At 37.7% G+C, this 16576-nt stretch overlaps 3 protein-coding genes across 3 annotated transcripts in view; 2 read left to right on the forward strand and 1 right to left on the reverse strand.

The window, feature by feature from the left end:
- The window catches only part of LOC134824344 (NAD(P) transhydrogenase, mitochondrial-like), a 1149555-nt gene that overhangs the window by 1069980 nt on the left and 62999 nt on the right, over window positions 1-16576 (forward strand). The window lies entirely within an intron of this gene.
- Window positions 321-4863, forward strand: LOC134824326 (vesicle transport through interaction with t-SNAREs homolog 1A-like). Its single transcript, XM_063836204.1, has 6 exons — window positions 321-459; window positions 652-747; window positions 929-997; window positions 3406-3521; window positions 3797-3889; window positions 4116-4863. The coding sequence occupies exons 1-6, from the start codon at window positions 352-354 to the stop codon at window positions 4264-4266; spliced, it is 633 nt and encodes a 210-aa protein (XP_063692274.1). The 5' UTR covers window positions 321-351; the 3' UTR covers window positions 4267-4863.
- Window positions 6936-9527, reverse strand: LOC134824032 (calumenin-like). The gene is made up of 7 exons (XM_063835683.1): window positions 9397-9527; window positions 9040-9163; window positions 8746-8817; window positions 8352-8533; window positions 8027-8121; window positions 7667-7739; window positions 6936-7535 (listed from the first exon to the last, which is right to left on the reverse strand). The coding sequence occupies exons 1-7, from the start codon at window positions 9503-9505 to the stop codon at window positions 7255-7257; spliced, it is 936 nt and encodes a 311-aa protein (XP_063691753.1). The 5' UTR covers window positions 9506-9527; the 3' UTR covers window positions 6936-7254.

Consider the following 16576-nt stretch of genomic DNA (forward strand, 5'->3'; position numbering starts at 1 on the left):
TTGTCTTTTCTTGAAGATAACTCCAAATTGGAACGTCTGAACTTTGCTTACGTAACTCGCAAACCAAGGTCTACTTAATAATTTTAACGGCACGCGCCGTGACCTAATGGATTGGTAGCAAGGCAGTGTAAGCGTACCGGGAATTTATGTGCTTTATTATTTTGCTGAATTCCAACGCTCAATTTCAAAACACTGGCAGTATAATTATATTCAACAATGTTAGGTACTTAATCGGGAATGTGGCGCACTTAAACGTTATTTCATGCTACAAACTAACTGTTTTTCTCCTATCGTTCGCTATTAATGGTATTATCATTTAGCTAGGTCGAATGTAAAGAAGATAACGGAAGTATGTCCAACGCTACCCAATTCGAGGCGGACTATAGTGAGCTGTCAGCTGACATCACAGCTAAAATAGGACGAATACCAAGTTTATTTGGCAAAGACAAACATGACATGGTCAGTTGTGTATCTTTCATTTATTTCATGTGTTCAGATAATATACACTATACAGCCTTACAACACGAAAATCCTTCACATTTTAACGTTTTTAATCACAACATTGACATACCCTAAAATTTTACCACAACATCACTTTTCTGCCACGTGACAGAATCAATAGTTTGACAACCAACTACATCATCACTACAGGTTGGGGAGGTTGAGGGATTGCTGGAGGAAGCTAAAGATTTAATAGACCAAATAGAGGTTGAGAGTCACGCTGCAACCGGAGATCAGCGCAGACAGGTTTTTCATATATTTCGTTATTTTATAATAGTGGAGCACGATGTTTTGCAAGGGGTTTGTTTCGCGAAACGAAATATTATGATAATGATGGCACCATAACGATTGTTTTTCCAATCCCTTCATACTTTGCAGCAGACTAAAACCTGCAACTCTCAACCTCACGGCTCACTATTCATCCTAGATCACGATGAATGTGGTGAACTACAAACGGGACTACGAAACCCACGTCAAGAATCTGAGAAAAGCTAGGGTATGTCTAACCGTGTTCGTGTGTGATTGTAAATATTTCTCATTTTTGAACACCCTGAGTGTTTGATAGGCATGACATTCCTTTAGATTGTAACCATGGTGTGGCCACATATTTCAGCAAGTTTGTGACACAATGGCACATGCCATGCGGTTACAACTCCCACAGCTAAATTAGCACAACGATGAGAGTTTGGGGAGGGATGGGGGAAGGGGACATGCATTCCTTTAAACATGTGGTCACACTTCGGAAAAATTAATCAGCTTTATAGACGTAGATTCTGGTGGGGAGGGGAGGCAAACTCTTTTGACACGTGGCAGCAATTAACCAATCAGCTTCCACTATTGACCAATCAAAACACAGAATCCCTGATTGCCTCTCCTCCCAACCAGAATCTACATCTATAGTTGTCCCTAATGTCGACGTGTAGTTACTGGCGGGGGTATCACGTGGTTACTTAAGAAAAGATACATATAATAATGTTCTTGAATTTACACGGTATAAGTTCTCTACTGGGCTACCAGCTATCAACTAGAACCGTGCACTGCTTCCCAGAGGATAGTATCAATAGTGTCCTGAACAGGTGTTGCGACGGAGTGAACTGTTTTTAAGTGCTAATGTTGAGGAAGACGTGAGGAATCATGATTTTAAGCAGATATTTTTATTGAAATTCCAAATTCCACGTTGCATGATCTTATTGGCATGCATTTTTCACGGACTGAAGGGTCTTACTGCCTCATTGTTGATCTATGACTGATTCAGGGCCTTTTTGTGGCATCCGTAGGACGCCTTTTCTTAGTTATTTCCCCCCGACCCTTTCCTTTTTAGGGATCGCTCTTACATGCCAGCAACTTAACATATACATACAATAATTATGTAAGCAGACATTCAATTTCGGTATTTTCAATAAAAAGATGAACGATTCCAGAAGTTGAAGCCTAACGAACTATTTAGCTAATGTACTATATTTAGCTGTGAATTCTTTTAGCATAAAAAGGTCCAAATCCCGGGCTATTCAGCTAAATATTATTATCATCTTAATTTACATGCTTAATTTAAATAACAACAATGGCGAACCTAGCAAGCTAGGATCGAGGGGCCGATCTCCTTTTCTTTTGCGGTGCGGTCACGGTCCTTTCGGTACAGATTTCCCCGCAGCATAGTCGGGACGCAACCCCAGGCATATGCACTCGTGTTATTTTCGCAGCTCTAATGAGAGCCACTACCATTCACCCCATGGTTTGGTGAGTGACGGCTGCTCATCAATTTTGAAATCTTGGCCCAACTGGGATTCGAACTCGCAGCGTCAGGGCCAGTAGACAAGCAGATTAACCGACTAAGCCACTTAATTTAAATAACGTAATCAATTTCACGTGAACTGCTAGTGTACAATATACATAAGTTGTGATTTTAGCCCTATAAGAACGTGACCCCGATTTCGAAGTCACGAAGTACAAAATGATACAAGCTATCTAGTATCTAAAAGAGATTTGAACGCAGTCATAGCCCTGCTGTATTTAATACAGGAGTTATTTGATCCTTGCAAAGGGATGCGATACGAAAAGGAAACAAAACTTTAAAATGCGCCGTGGGTATTATACAGCCGACAAACAATTCTACTCAAAATTGTATTTGATAACGTATGCTGCTACTCCTACACTCACATTCGTGAAGAGTGGCTCTAAGTGTACTATTTTGTGTGGTTAAAATTATTTGAAGAAAAGATCTCGTCGTTTCCGTTCCAATAATCCCGTATTTACTGTAATAAGACTTTCAGACATCAGTCAGGACGTCTAACACAACTACTATTGTAGTTTTAATAAGAAAGGGAAACTCACCTAAAATATCAGAACAATGTTAGACTTACGTGCAGGTTTGGTTCTAGGTTTGGGTGCGTGGCTTCGCATTAATTGGTCAGAGCCGTGCAACCCAACCAAACGTGGAAGCAAGCAAACCAAACGTTCTTAAATTCAGTAGCATATATTAAAATCTAAAGAACATTAAAATATTGACTGTAAAATAACATGATATTGACTGTAAGTCCCGTCAGATGACATACCGGGATGTCGGTGGTGGTGAGGTATGTTACACACGTGTGTCTATATAGTGTCTACCGTGTCTACCGTGTGTAATTGTGGTGTGTGTACGTGTGGATTGCATGATATTCGTGAGTTTAAGCTCTGCTATACTTATAGCTGGCGCAGCTCTTCCACGCCTCTTCCCCTACCCTTCCTGTGGGCTTTCTCTTGAGCAGCCCAGTAAATGTTTGCTTGGACACTTCTTTAAACTATTGAGAAACAAAGTTATCCGGTAGCGCAATATTAAATTTGAACTTTGAGCAAAAGATCCAGGAAAGTTAAACATTTAATCAGGTGATTAGGTAATTAATTAAATGTACCTGTTTATTTCAGCTCTCATACACTGACGAGTCTGAGCAGAGAAATGAGCTGCTCGGAAATGAACACAAAAACACGATGACAAACAACTCGGAGAAACTGGAGAGATCATCTAAACGTCTCGAGGATGGGTTAGTCTTTAGTAACTTAGTTACGTTGGTTAATTTAGTAACTTTAGTAATTTTAGTAATCTTATAACTTTGGAGAGGACCCGGAGGGGACACATATTTTAAACAATTTAGCGTTGAACACACCGAATTATCAAAATGTGATATTAAAAATGAAGGAGTGAACACCTGGATTTACCAGATATATGTACTGTTTAAACTGTAAAATATCGGTCTAATGACAGATAATTATATTTAATGAGTATTGTTAAATCTCAGTTAACATCTTCTTATTGCAGTTATCGTATGGCCATGGAGACGGAAGAGATCGGACAAAACGTGCTGAACAACCTCGCTCAAGATAGGGAGAAGATAAATAACGCTAGAAACAGGTTTAACTAATACAATATATTAATTTATTTAATATCCACGACATTAATTTTGGCCCTTTCCGGGATTAAGCGTAGATTAACTTTAAGCTTTAGATTTCAATAAACCATCTGCTAGAAATAATGCACATAGCTAAGTAATCGATAGATCATTAACTAGTTAATTGACAAAACAATCAATAAAATAACAACTTTAATTAATTAATTAATTAAATAACAACTTACTCAGGTTGAATAACGTAGACAGTACACTAACACAAAGTTCCCGCCTCCTGAACAACATGTACCGACGAGTGATACAGAACAAAGCCATGATGTTTGTTATCGGATTAATTATCGTAGTGATCATCGTGCTTGCTTTATACGGCATGTTTAAATAAACACAAAGAGAATTCTGAGATTTATTTTCTATTTTAATGGTGTGATCTGTGATGGTCACTCCAGTGGTTATGTAATGTACACTATAACAGGTGCTGATTATTATTATTATTATTTAGGTTGATCACACCTGTTGAAACGGGTGATGATTGCGTTGTTGGTCCCGGAGATCAGTGAATAGTTTAAATGTCAACTTCAAATAACAACACGGACCACAGCATTAACAAAAATGCTGTATTAATTTCGTTGATACTGATATAAGATATTGGCTGTATCCGCACACCTAAATCCGGCCGGCCGCCGCGCGCGATCAAAAGGGGTCGCAGCGTGTTCACAACCCCACAGTACTTAGCACCTCAGACGTTTGCATGATGTGGAGCATTTTTGATAGATTTGACTTACATTTTATTAACGCTCCATTAAGTGGCCATTCTAAGATGATAGTTGTTCATTCTTTGTACTTGCATGACACAACCAAACAGTAAACATTATAAAGTTATATTTTATAGGCTTATTATATGAGTTTATTGTGATTATAAATGCATGTTCTGCTAAAAACCCAGTCACATTTTTACGACATTTTTGAAAAAATGTTAGAATTTCTGCTCGCACTACTTTAATGAATTATGTAAGAATTTGTTCTGGTTTTGTTGAAAAATTTAAAACACTATGAAAGTTCTAGCGGGTTCTAGTAATTTGAGAGTTATAATGTAAAAATTATTGTTGTACACGTGTACTATGTGTTATGTTTTGAATTTATTTTTGATGAAATGAGAAGAGAAGTGTCCCATTTTTTTAATCAACAATAGAAACAATAATATTTACCTTCCAGTCTTACTTTCCATCCAATGGATCAAAATCCTGATTTACGGAGAGCATTGGAATCCAAAGATTGTATAGCCTAGCTTACTGGGCGGCGCTCAGCCTGTCATTCCGCCGAATCTCTATTGTTTGTCAACATAATAGCCTGGGGTCCCCAGGTAAAGCCTAGCTTACTCTTGTATAGCCTAGTTTAAGGCCAGAGGGGGGGGGGGGGTAAATGGCACTTTTGTAGTTTTTGCATATTTGATAATAGCTACTGGAGACAAACAAAAAGAAAAAAACCGGATCAAAATCTGACCTTGCGCTTCTGAGATATCGCGCGCTCAATTTTGAGGTTTACCTGTAATTACATGTTAAACTGGAACTTTAAACGGCTGTAACTTTTTTGACCTTTCGATTCCTTAGTTGAGAAAACCGGCCAATCCCTGATCTTGAGGTTTGGTACAGTGGTTCCTTGGACAATTATCCTCACATCTGGTGCAGCGATTTTTTTTTATTTGACTCTGTTTTCAAATTATGAGGTTAACCAGGTCAAAAATTCGAAAAATTTAATTGGTTAACCTCATAATTCGAGAACTGAGTCAAATAAAAAAAATCGCTGCACCAGATATCTAGATAGTTGTCCAAGGAACCACTGTACCAAATCTCAATATCAGGGGGTGGCTGGTTTTCTCAACTAAGGAATTGAAAACCACAAAAGTGTGTTTTGAGATAAATGCATTTTAGTGTTTTCAAAATTTTGAATATTCACTGGAATGTATCACAGTTCGTTAGTTAGGACTTTTTATACACTTAATAACGTTTGCTTGATCAGACCTGGCCGTCCCCTAAATGATTTTAGCCACTTTCAGTAGTTAATGTCCTTGTATTGTAAAAAATGAGGTTAACCAAGACTTCCTGTAAACACTAACTGCTTAAAATTTGGTTGTTAACCTCGCTTTAGACCATATAACTCTGGGATTGGTTTATCAATATGTTATTATATATGTAGTAAAACATTCGCACAGTATAACGATTAAGTTTTTGAGGTTAACATGTAATTGACTGGTCAGATATTCAAAAAATGAGAGGTTAACCTCATTTTTTAGCCATTTACGGGTAAAATCTTCTACTAAAATATGGTCAGTTCAAATCACCTTTGTCACGTGATTATAGTTGTAGGCATCGTGATACCAATAGATACCTCACTTCGATATTGTGGTACATAACATAAGTAAGAATCGTATGTATATTCCCTACGGTACCAAAATGTGATGGTTAACCTCATTTTTTTCATTTTCCCAAGATAAAAGAAAGTCAATCAACACGTCATCTATTTAGAAATATGTATACCGTAAACTTACCATGAAAATAATAACTCTATCATTTGATCTATTCTCGCTATATCTAAAAGACGAGGTTAACCTCATTTAATCACGTTTGGATATTACTTTTTCTGATAATTATGAACCTAAAATTTAGAGTTTACATTTGCTGACCGAAATAACAAAAAATTATGGCGTGTAATAAAATATTAACCTCAATTTTATTAACCTCAATGTTGTATAGTCATTTTTGTGAAAATCGGTTAACCTCAATTATAAAATAAAGTTAATCAGCTACAAATATGTGAATAGCGGCAATGTTTTTGTCATTAAAAATTAAATCGATTTAGAAAATAATATTTTGGTAGAATTTTTTGACCCCTTACCCCCCCCCCCCCCCCCCCCCCCCCCCCCTCTGGCCTTAATCTTGTATTGCCTAGCTTACTCTTGGTTGCTACTATGTCTACAATTGGATCTCCTTTTTAAGTTGAGCGATCTTATGTGCGTTTATTTTTAATTTTATCATAAAAACACGGAATTCTTTTTGAAAAATGGAAACATATAAAAAACACCTGTACAAATACATTCAATGCAATAAATTGGCACCATGAATAATGCTGCTCATGAATAGTATAAAGATGAAATGGCACGATAAAATCTGTAAGTCTTTGATATCCTGACTTTCGGCCACGCCTCTGGCTCTACAAACATTTCTCTGGTAGTTTAAATTCGAAACAAATTTATTCTTTTATCACTTCAGTCCTGCTAAAAAATATAAAAATTTCTGCACAAATTCAAAAGATGGAACTTTCGTGTCCAAAAGAAGGATCATTTTCCCATTAATTATCCACTAGATTTCCATCCTCACAACTCATTATGAAGCATCCTGCCATAATCCGTAGCCTGACTCCCCACAAACACCCTAAAGTTATTAACTATCTCCGCCGTCGTCAAAAACCCATCTTTATCTTTATCACTAAGAGCTATAAGATGTTTAGCCTCAGCTAAGGCGGGAGGTACTCCGTTTGGATGGAGCCATTCTCGGAGCTCGTCGATATCTACGCTTCCGTCTCCGTTGAGGTCTCGGTGTTGAAGGAAGTTTCGTTTTTCTATCTCTATCCATTCTGGCTTGTTAACGTGTTCGTCTGAAAAACATTTTGTTACAGGAAGTGGATCTTAGCTTTCGAATCGATGTCGTGCCTTCTTCCTCTCAAAAGTAGTTTATCACGTTAGGTGGAATATTGCACTCTTTAAAATATTAAAAATGAACAGTTACCTTCTTCATCAGCTAGCAGATCAGTAATATACTCCTCAACTGAGACAAAGCCATCCTTGTTTGTATCCAAATCCTGAAAGATAAAAACCATCAGTGATTTGTAAGATGCAAATAGATTCCTAGATCAACAATTCGGTCTGGAAAATTGCATACCAATGGGCAGTTATGAGTCTCAAACAAGAACATACGGCTAACTTTATCCGAAACAATTAATCATCGAAAATGGATTGGAAGATCATCAAAACTTGACCAATCTTCATCTTTGGATTTCTGAGATAAGTTTATCCCAGAAATCCCAAGATATGGATGGATCAAGTCATTAAAATGGAATATTACCCCAGCCTCTAATATTAGACTTACATTGAAGTTCTCCTGTATAGCGAGGTCTCTAGTGTGATGGAACTCCTCGGGATGTATGAATGCTGCCATCTCGTCTAAGGATAAGAACTGGTCTCCTGAAAATAATGCACGTTATTAAGAAAACGTGCGGAGTTTTGTGTGCCTCTTTCAAAACCATTTCAAATCATAGAGCTTTAATATCGGCCTCATACCCGGAACCTGTAGTCATGTTAACTGAGTACTAACTGAATGCATGATTACCAGAGTTAAACAATCATCACTAAACAGATCACTTAAGTTGCAGTAAAACTTAAAAACATATAAAAAATTGTGAACCAAAACCCACCATTAGCATCAGCAGTGATAAACTTGTTGTAGTCTCTCAGAATCATTTCTCTGTAATCAAACTCTCCATCCTCAGGAGCCTGCTGTTCGTTATCTACGAATCCCAAGCCATACGTGGTCGCCACGTATTCTTTCCAGCTTACAAAACCGTCGTGGTTAACATCGTTACCATCGTGTAGGTTCCTGTTCGTTAATTAATTAGTAACCAATTTCTTCTGTAAAAATATTTAAGTATAAGTATAAGTATAAGAGATAATGTATTCACTGTTATTTTGAGAATTTATCTAGATACATTTAGATATAATTGGTAATTCAAACATCAAAGGGATTTATAATTCTACTTAGCTACATCAGTGAATTTATTGTTTGTTAACCATTAATTATAAGATCCATACCTTGCATCGTCCATAATGTAAGCCATGAGCTGTTTCTTGATCCAATCGTGGAGTTCGTCCTCTGATATCTGACTGAAATCAAAGAAAACAATCAGAAATCAACCATCTCATTAAAAGTCACCAAACCTAAAAACCGTCAAAAAGGGACCGTTCACATATTACTATTAGTTATAACACAATCACTTTTTCGCAATTTTTTGTGTCCAAATTACACTAGAATCATCTGGAAACCCCCGTCCCCCCTGGGCTGATATTCCGTAATATGTGGACGACCCCAAAAGTAAGAACACACACCCATTCCCATCCTCATCAAGGTATGGGATGATTCTTTGAAGTCTCTCTTTAGCCTCTTTGGCAGACAGACTGTCGAACTCTACTTTCTTCTCGTGTCCCAGGAAGGCCTCGTGGTCGTAGTCCTCTGATGGATTTATAATTAGGGTAATTATCCGCACAATAAATTATCACAATCAATTATCAATTATCATTATCATATCATGTATTCCTGATATGAAACCAATTGTAAACCTGGCATCAAATACAATGCCACAGTACTGAAGCTAAAAGCTTTTAAGAGCTTATTGTTGAAGTTAAACTATAACTTAACTATATAAAGACTTAATTAACTGATAAACTAATATAATAATAGTTTACCTGAATTAGTGTCATGTTTGGGCATGTAGTCCGCTTCGTTTGCTTCCTGCCTGATAGCACTTCTGCTCCAGGCCCCAACTATCAACATTAACACTAGCGTCGGATACATGTCGTCTAAAATGAGGGATTTTAAGACTTTTTGGGTGGTTACCCCTTAGATTGTAAGTTTTTACCGGCCCTGGCTGTTTCCCCAGGCTGCAGTACAAGACGTGTACAAGTACAGTGTACAAGTTATCTAAGATAAGCAGCCAGGGGCCAGTTACATACTTAGTATCAGGAGTGTAGACGTAGTTTAAAGCAACATTTAACTACATGATATAGTTTCATTGCGTCTTAATATAAGAGAGCTATCAGTACTGTAGACTTCTTCTACCAGACTAATCTTCTATAGTTGTTTGGACACATAATGACCTTTAAACATTCCTAGATAATATAACCATAGCCTAATCAAACAACTTGTGTGTGCTCACTGCTCGGCAGCCGACCAATAAAAACAGTTTCAGATGTAGCGGCTCATTATGGTATTTATAGTCAAGAGTGAAGGAAATGATCAGGGTCGAGAAACTAGTTTTTAATTAGTTAGCAAGGAGTAATTAAAAGACACATAATATTCACAGTACACGGGCGGAACATAATCATATCCAATATAAATAAGTAAAACTGTACACTCTTACTGACCAAAACGATACAAATACAATTATGAAATACAATCCAGCACTTTACTAAAGCTTCTCATCGCTCTAACGGATTATCTCCGTTAAATAAAATTCCGCGACTTACCAAACACTGCTAAAACAACAAGTGCCAGCACCAGTAAAAAGCAATCGTGACCAAAAAGAATCGTCCGCTGCCGCCACGAATGCGGTTCCAGCCGGGCAAAATAAACAGAGGACAGCTCTCTTACTGTAGTAGTACGTCGGACATGTTTTGCCACTGGGTTATGTGCAACGTGGCAGGAGGTGACCGCCTCTTGCACAGGGTACCCTGCTACATCATTCGCTGCATGGTAAATTAGGTTATCTGTGTGCGTGGAAGAGGCGGGTGTGTGCGTGTGTACAATGTGCTGTAGTTACTTTGCTCCGCGGGAAACATGAAGTTAAGCACATGTGGCATATTTGCGTGTTCATACAGCTGAAAACTAGAATAATTAATTAGTGTAAAAGCCAATATTTCTAATTGGCTGCAGTATAACTTCGTTATCATTATCTAATTATCAGTCTTACTCTTACAGTGTCTGGTAGTAACAACCAATTTTAAGGTGTAGTATATGTAACACGTATGATCTCGGATCTCTTTAAGTGGTAGAAATTACAGCCAAGCCTTCCAGCAACCTTAGGTTCACCTCGTTAATTCAATCAGATTTTTATATTTAAGGTGATGGCTCTGATTTTGTAACTTCAATTGACAATGCTATTGAGCGTTCAGATTTTTTGATGGAATTACGTTATGGATTAATTTCCCTGAAACAAAACTTCCTGTGCGCAGTTTTTTATCAATATCTGTATTAAACCGTCCCAACTGCCTTGGTTTTATCCACGTGGCCCTTATTTCCGTACACAAATAGCAAGCAGCAGTTCCTGACTTTATTTTTTTTTTTCATAATTTTTTGTTTTTTTTGCTTTGAAGTCAGAGTTGAAAGCTTCTGCTGTGTGAAAATCTGTAACGTTGCCTTTCCACCAAGTGCAAAATCTTCTGTATCTTCTTTGAATATAACGGGATGATAGCTGATCAGGCTCAAGGTAAAGTTCGGCACTGGATCCCTTCGTGAAGTTAGGATAAGCTGTAATGAGGGAGATTTTTGTGTGTTCTAAATGCTTCTGAATCAATTTCACCATTCTTTCCTCTGTTTTTCTGATTTCTTGTATGATCCTGCAATCCTAACTTTTCGTGTTGTTCATCTAATTTCAGGCTTTTACTGTTTTGCTTCACTAAAAACTTGTTCATTTTTTTTCTTCACTTCAATGTATTACAAAATAGTTCTTTCCTATGATCAAAAAATCGCACTTCCCTCGCGATTGTTTGGTGCTTTTTCGGCAAGCCACACCTCCCCTTTCTAACATGACTTTTATCGCACAAACAATATTGACGGTGAGTATATTCGAAACTGTGTTCGAACGTTTATTATCTTGTTCTAGTAGCTCCTCAAAGGGGAAAAGAGATGCGGGGGTGGAAGGAAGGTGTGGAGGGGGGATAATAATCGTTCATCTCTTCTAACATTATATCGGGTGTTGTTAATCATAGCAAAATAGAACTGTAAACTCTAGCTCGAGACATGGTTAGGTACAGATGAGGCAGTCACTTAATTCGTCATTTTTAACTATACCTATGGACAGCGGCCATTCTTCCTGAAGAGTGTGTGAGTTATATAACAAGGATATCTTAAACAGCAGACTTTTCACTCCTATATTTTGTAACTTTTATTTACCAATATTAAAGTCTGTCGTGATGTCACGTATCACAGCTGTATTTAAACGGTGTACTAAGAACATTTTCCCGCTGCAGATTGTCTACTCTTTTCTAGGTAAGTGCCTAACAAATCACATCTCCGCTATTAAAAAACATGTAGTTGATGTTTCTGTCCACGAATGTAATGACCTGGTTTTTGTGTACCGATGGTTTCATTTGAATGAGACGTGTCCTCTTCTCGTCTCCATTATTTCTTTCTTCTATTTTGTCCCTTAATACTGGACAAAATATTTCGATATATCGTATGTGTTCTCAAGTTCTTTGATAGTGTAATTGGTTGAAAAGGCGGGGGTTTGATTGTTGAATAGATGAAATGACTAATGCTAATATACACATATAATCCTGTGCGTTGTCATGAGTATCCAGATATAAACGGTTGCCCTGATTAACCTCGGCAAAGAACTTTAATCGTGGTCATAAAGGTATTCGTTCCTTCAAATGTCTTCATAATGTGAAATCGCTTGCATATAGTCTAAAAACAAATCACAATCTCGATGTAAGTTCTTATTTATGAAAGGCGTTTGCTGATTTCGGTAATCGACAAAACCTCTAACTTGCCATCGTGCCTCTTAAATTCTGGATAATAATTATGATAACTTGATATCAGCTAATTTGTGGAAGGAGAGCATCTGATTTAATCTGCAACGTGTCATCTCCCTAGATTCACGGCTGGATATTGTGCAGGTGCTGTACACTTGTTTTTTCAAAAGTAGTTTTAATCCTACCTCAGCTGTGGTGTAATCAAGAAAAATAAGTTTTTTTCTATTTGCATCCGAATCAGCACGCTGTTATTGCTTTAGCTATCTGTATGTCACTTTTACCGTTCCTGCGGGCCCATTGATAAGAACTAAGTGTTTCTCTAATTGTACGCTTCAAAACTGCTTCTTAGTGAGGTTGTTCATCCTAAGTACTTCTTAAATGACATCTGGGGCTGGTATTTCGTTTGGATTATTTTCCTGAACATCAAACTTCCAGTGCGCAGTTTTTTATCAATATCCTGGTATACACCGTCCCAAACTGCCTGGATTTATCACAGTGGCCCTTATTATCCGTACACCAAATTAGCAAGCAGCATGTCTGACTTTATCATGTTTTGCTTGAAAGTCCAGAGTTTGAAAGCTTATTCTGTGTGCAAATCTGTAACGTTGACTTTCACCAAGATGCAAAAAATCTTCTGTATCTTCTTTGAATATACGTTGATGCTGATCAGGCCCAGGTAGTTCTGCCACTGGATCCTTCGTGTAGTTAGGATAAGCTGTAAAGTGGGAGTATTTGTGCTTATTCTCAATGCTTTGATCAATTTACCATTCTTTCCCTCTGTTTTCTGATTTCTTGTATGGATCCCTGCAACAATATAAACTATGCTGTTGTTCATCTAATTCAGGATTTTGCTGTTTTGATTCACTAAAAACTGTCATTTTTTTTCTTCACTTCAATGATTTCAAAATAGTTCTTTCCTATGATCAAAAAAATCGCACTCTCCCTCGCGATTGTTTGGTGCTTTTCGCAAGCACACACCCTTTTAACATGACTTTGTATCGCCCACAAACACTATTGGACGGTGTGTATATTCGAAAACTGTGTTAGAACGTTTGATATCTTGAGCTAGTAGGCTCCTCCCAAGAGGGATAGTGGAAAAGGGTAAGGGGAGGTCGGTAAGCGGGTGTGGGGAAAGTGAGGTCCAAGGGGGGGGATTAAGGGTGGTGAAAAGGGGAGTGGGGGGAGGTGGTGAGGGTGGGGAAAGGAAGTGGGATAATAATCGTTACATCTCTTCTAACATTGTATCAGGTTGTGTTAAAACATAGCAAAATTGACAGTTAAAACTCTAGCTCGAGACATGGGTTTAGGTACTGATGAGGAGGTACTTAATTCTTCATATTTAAACTATACCAATGGTCAGCTGTAAATGCTCCTGAAGAAGTTTCTGTGAGTTATTTAACAAGGGTATCTTAACAGCAGACTGTTCACTCTATATTTTGTAACTTGTATTTCTCCAAATCATAAAGTCTGTCTGTGATGTCACGTATCACAGCTGTATTTAACGGTGTACTAAGTACATTTTCCCGCTGCAGATTGTCTTACTCTTTATCTAGGTATGTGCTATCAATCAACATCTCCGCTATAAAAACTTGTATGTTGTTTTTCTGTCCACGATTGTAATGACCTGGTTTTTTTTTTGGTGTAACGATGGTTCTCATTTGAAATGACGTGATCCTCTCTTCCGTCTCATTATTTCTTCTTTCTATTTTGTCCCTTATTGACAACAATTTTCGTTATTCGTTTGTGTGTCTCAAGTTCTTTGATAGTGTTATGTGTGAAAAGGGGGGTTTGATTTGTTGAATAGATGAAGGCCCTAAATATTCACTTTATTCTGTGCCGTGTCATGAGCTTCAAGTTATAAACGGTTGCCCTCGATTAACCTCCGGCAAAGAACATAACGTTGTAATAATAGGTATTCGTTTCTTCTATGTCACATATGTGAAATCGCTTGCATATCGTCTAAAAACACATCACAATCTAGTTGTGAGTTATTTTTTCTGAAAGCGTTGCTGATTTCGGAACTCGACAAAACTCTAACTTGCCTTCGTGGCTCTTAAATTCTGGATAATGATTATGATAACTTGATTATCAGCTCTAATTTGAAGGATATCATCTGAATAATCTGCAAAAACGTGGTCATCTCCCTAGATTCACGGCTGGATATTGTGCAGTCTGTACACTTGTTTGTTTCAAAAGTAGTTTTAATCCTACCTCCAGCCTTGTGGTGTAATCAACGAAACAATAAGTTTTTTTTCTATTTGCATCCGGACTCAGCACGCTGTTTGGCTTTAGCTTTCAGTTTGAAACTTTTACATTCTGCGGGCCCACTTGGATATCAGAAACTAAGTGTTTCTCAAATTGTTACGCTCAAAGCTTTTAGTGAGGTTGTATCATCCTAAGTACTTTTAATGACTATTGGGGCTGGAATTACGTTTGGATTTGTTCCCTGAACATAAAATTCCAGTGCGCAGTTTTTTATTATACTCCTGTATACACCGTCCCAAATGCCATGGGATTTATCCTTTGGCCCTTAATTATCCGTACACAAATTAGCAAGCTGCATGTTTCCTGACTTTTTTCATGTTTTGCTTGAATGTCAGAGTGATTGCTTCTTCTGTGTGTGAATTATCTGTAACGTTGCCTTTCTCACCAAGATGCAAAATCTTCTGTATCTTCTTTGAATATAACCGATGATAGATGATCAGCTCCCAAGTAAGTTCTGCACTGGATCCCTTCTGTGAAGTTAGGATAAGAGTAATGTGGGTGATATTTGTGCTGTTCTCATTGCTTATGATCATTTCACCATTCTTTCCTCTGTTTTTCTGATTTCTTGTATGATCCCTGCAATCCTAATTTGCTGTATGTTATCTAATTCAGGATTTGCTGTTTTTGTTCACTTAAAATTGTCATTTTTTTCTTCACATCAATGATTACAAAATAGTTCTTTCCTATGATCAAAAATCGACACTATCCCTCGCGATTGTTTGTGCTTTTAGGCAAGCCACACTCCCTTTTCTTAAATGACTTTTATCGCACAACAATATTGACGGTGGTATATTCACGGAAACTGTGTAGAACGTTTATACTTGATCTAGTTGCTCTCCACCCGTCTCCTAGGGGGTAGGGGAAGGTGAGGGGGGGGAAATGGATAGGGGGGTGTTGCGGCGGCGCGGGTATACAAGAGTAGGAGTAGTGTGCAAGGTAGATAATAGGGGGTGAAGGTGGCGGTTGGGGATAGATAAGCGGGGGGTGAATGGGGAAAAATAGGAAAGGGATTAAAGGGGAACGCTTTGGAGAGGAGGATAATATTCGTTCCATTCACTTATAACATTGTATCAGGTGTAAACATAGCAAAATTGAACCAGTAAACTCTAGCTCGAGACTTGGTTAGGGTACTGATGAGGCGGTCACTTAAATCTTCATATTTAACTATAACCAATGAAGTGGCCTCTCCTGAAGAAGTTTGTGGGTTATTAACAAGGTATCTTAACAGCAAGGACGTTTCACTCCTATATTTTGTACTTTTATTTCTACCAATTCATAAGTATGTCTGTGATGTCACGTATAAAGCTGTATTTATCGGTGTAATAAGAAAATTTTCCGCTGCAGATTGTCTTACTTCTTTATCTAGGTAAGTGCCTATCAAATCTACTCTCCGCTATTAAAAACATGTATGTTGATTTTGTCCACGATGTAATGACCTGGTTTTGTGTTACGAGGTCTCTTTTGAATGACGTGATCCTCATCTTCGTTCATTTTTTCTTCTTCTATTTTGTCCCTTAATACTGACAACTATTCGATATATTCGTATGTGTTTCTCAAGTTTCTTTGATAGAGTAATGTGTGAAAAGGGGGGTTTGATTGTTGAATAGATGTTGCCTAATATACTCATATAATCCGGTGCCGTGTCATGAGCTATTCCAGGTATAAACGGTGCCCTGTTAACCTCCGGCAAGAACATAACGTTGTCATAAAGGTATTCGTTCCTGCAATGTCTTTCATAATGTGAAATCGCTTGCATATCGTCTAAATAACACATCACAATCTAGGATGTGAAGTTAATTATTTTGAAAGCCGTTGGCTGATTTCGGAACTCGACAAAACCTTAACTTGCCATCGAGCCATCTTAATTTCTAGGATAATGAATTATGATAAATTGTTTATCAGTAATTTG

The sequence above is a fragment of the Bolinopsis microptera genome, chromosome 12, assembly GCF_026151205.1.
Source record: "Bolinopsis microptera isolate Bmic1 chromosome 12, MBARI_Bmic_1.0, whole genome shotgun sequence".
NCBI lineage: Eukaryota > Metazoa > Ctenophora > Tentaculata > Lobata > Bolinopsidae > Bolinopsis > Bolinopsis microptera.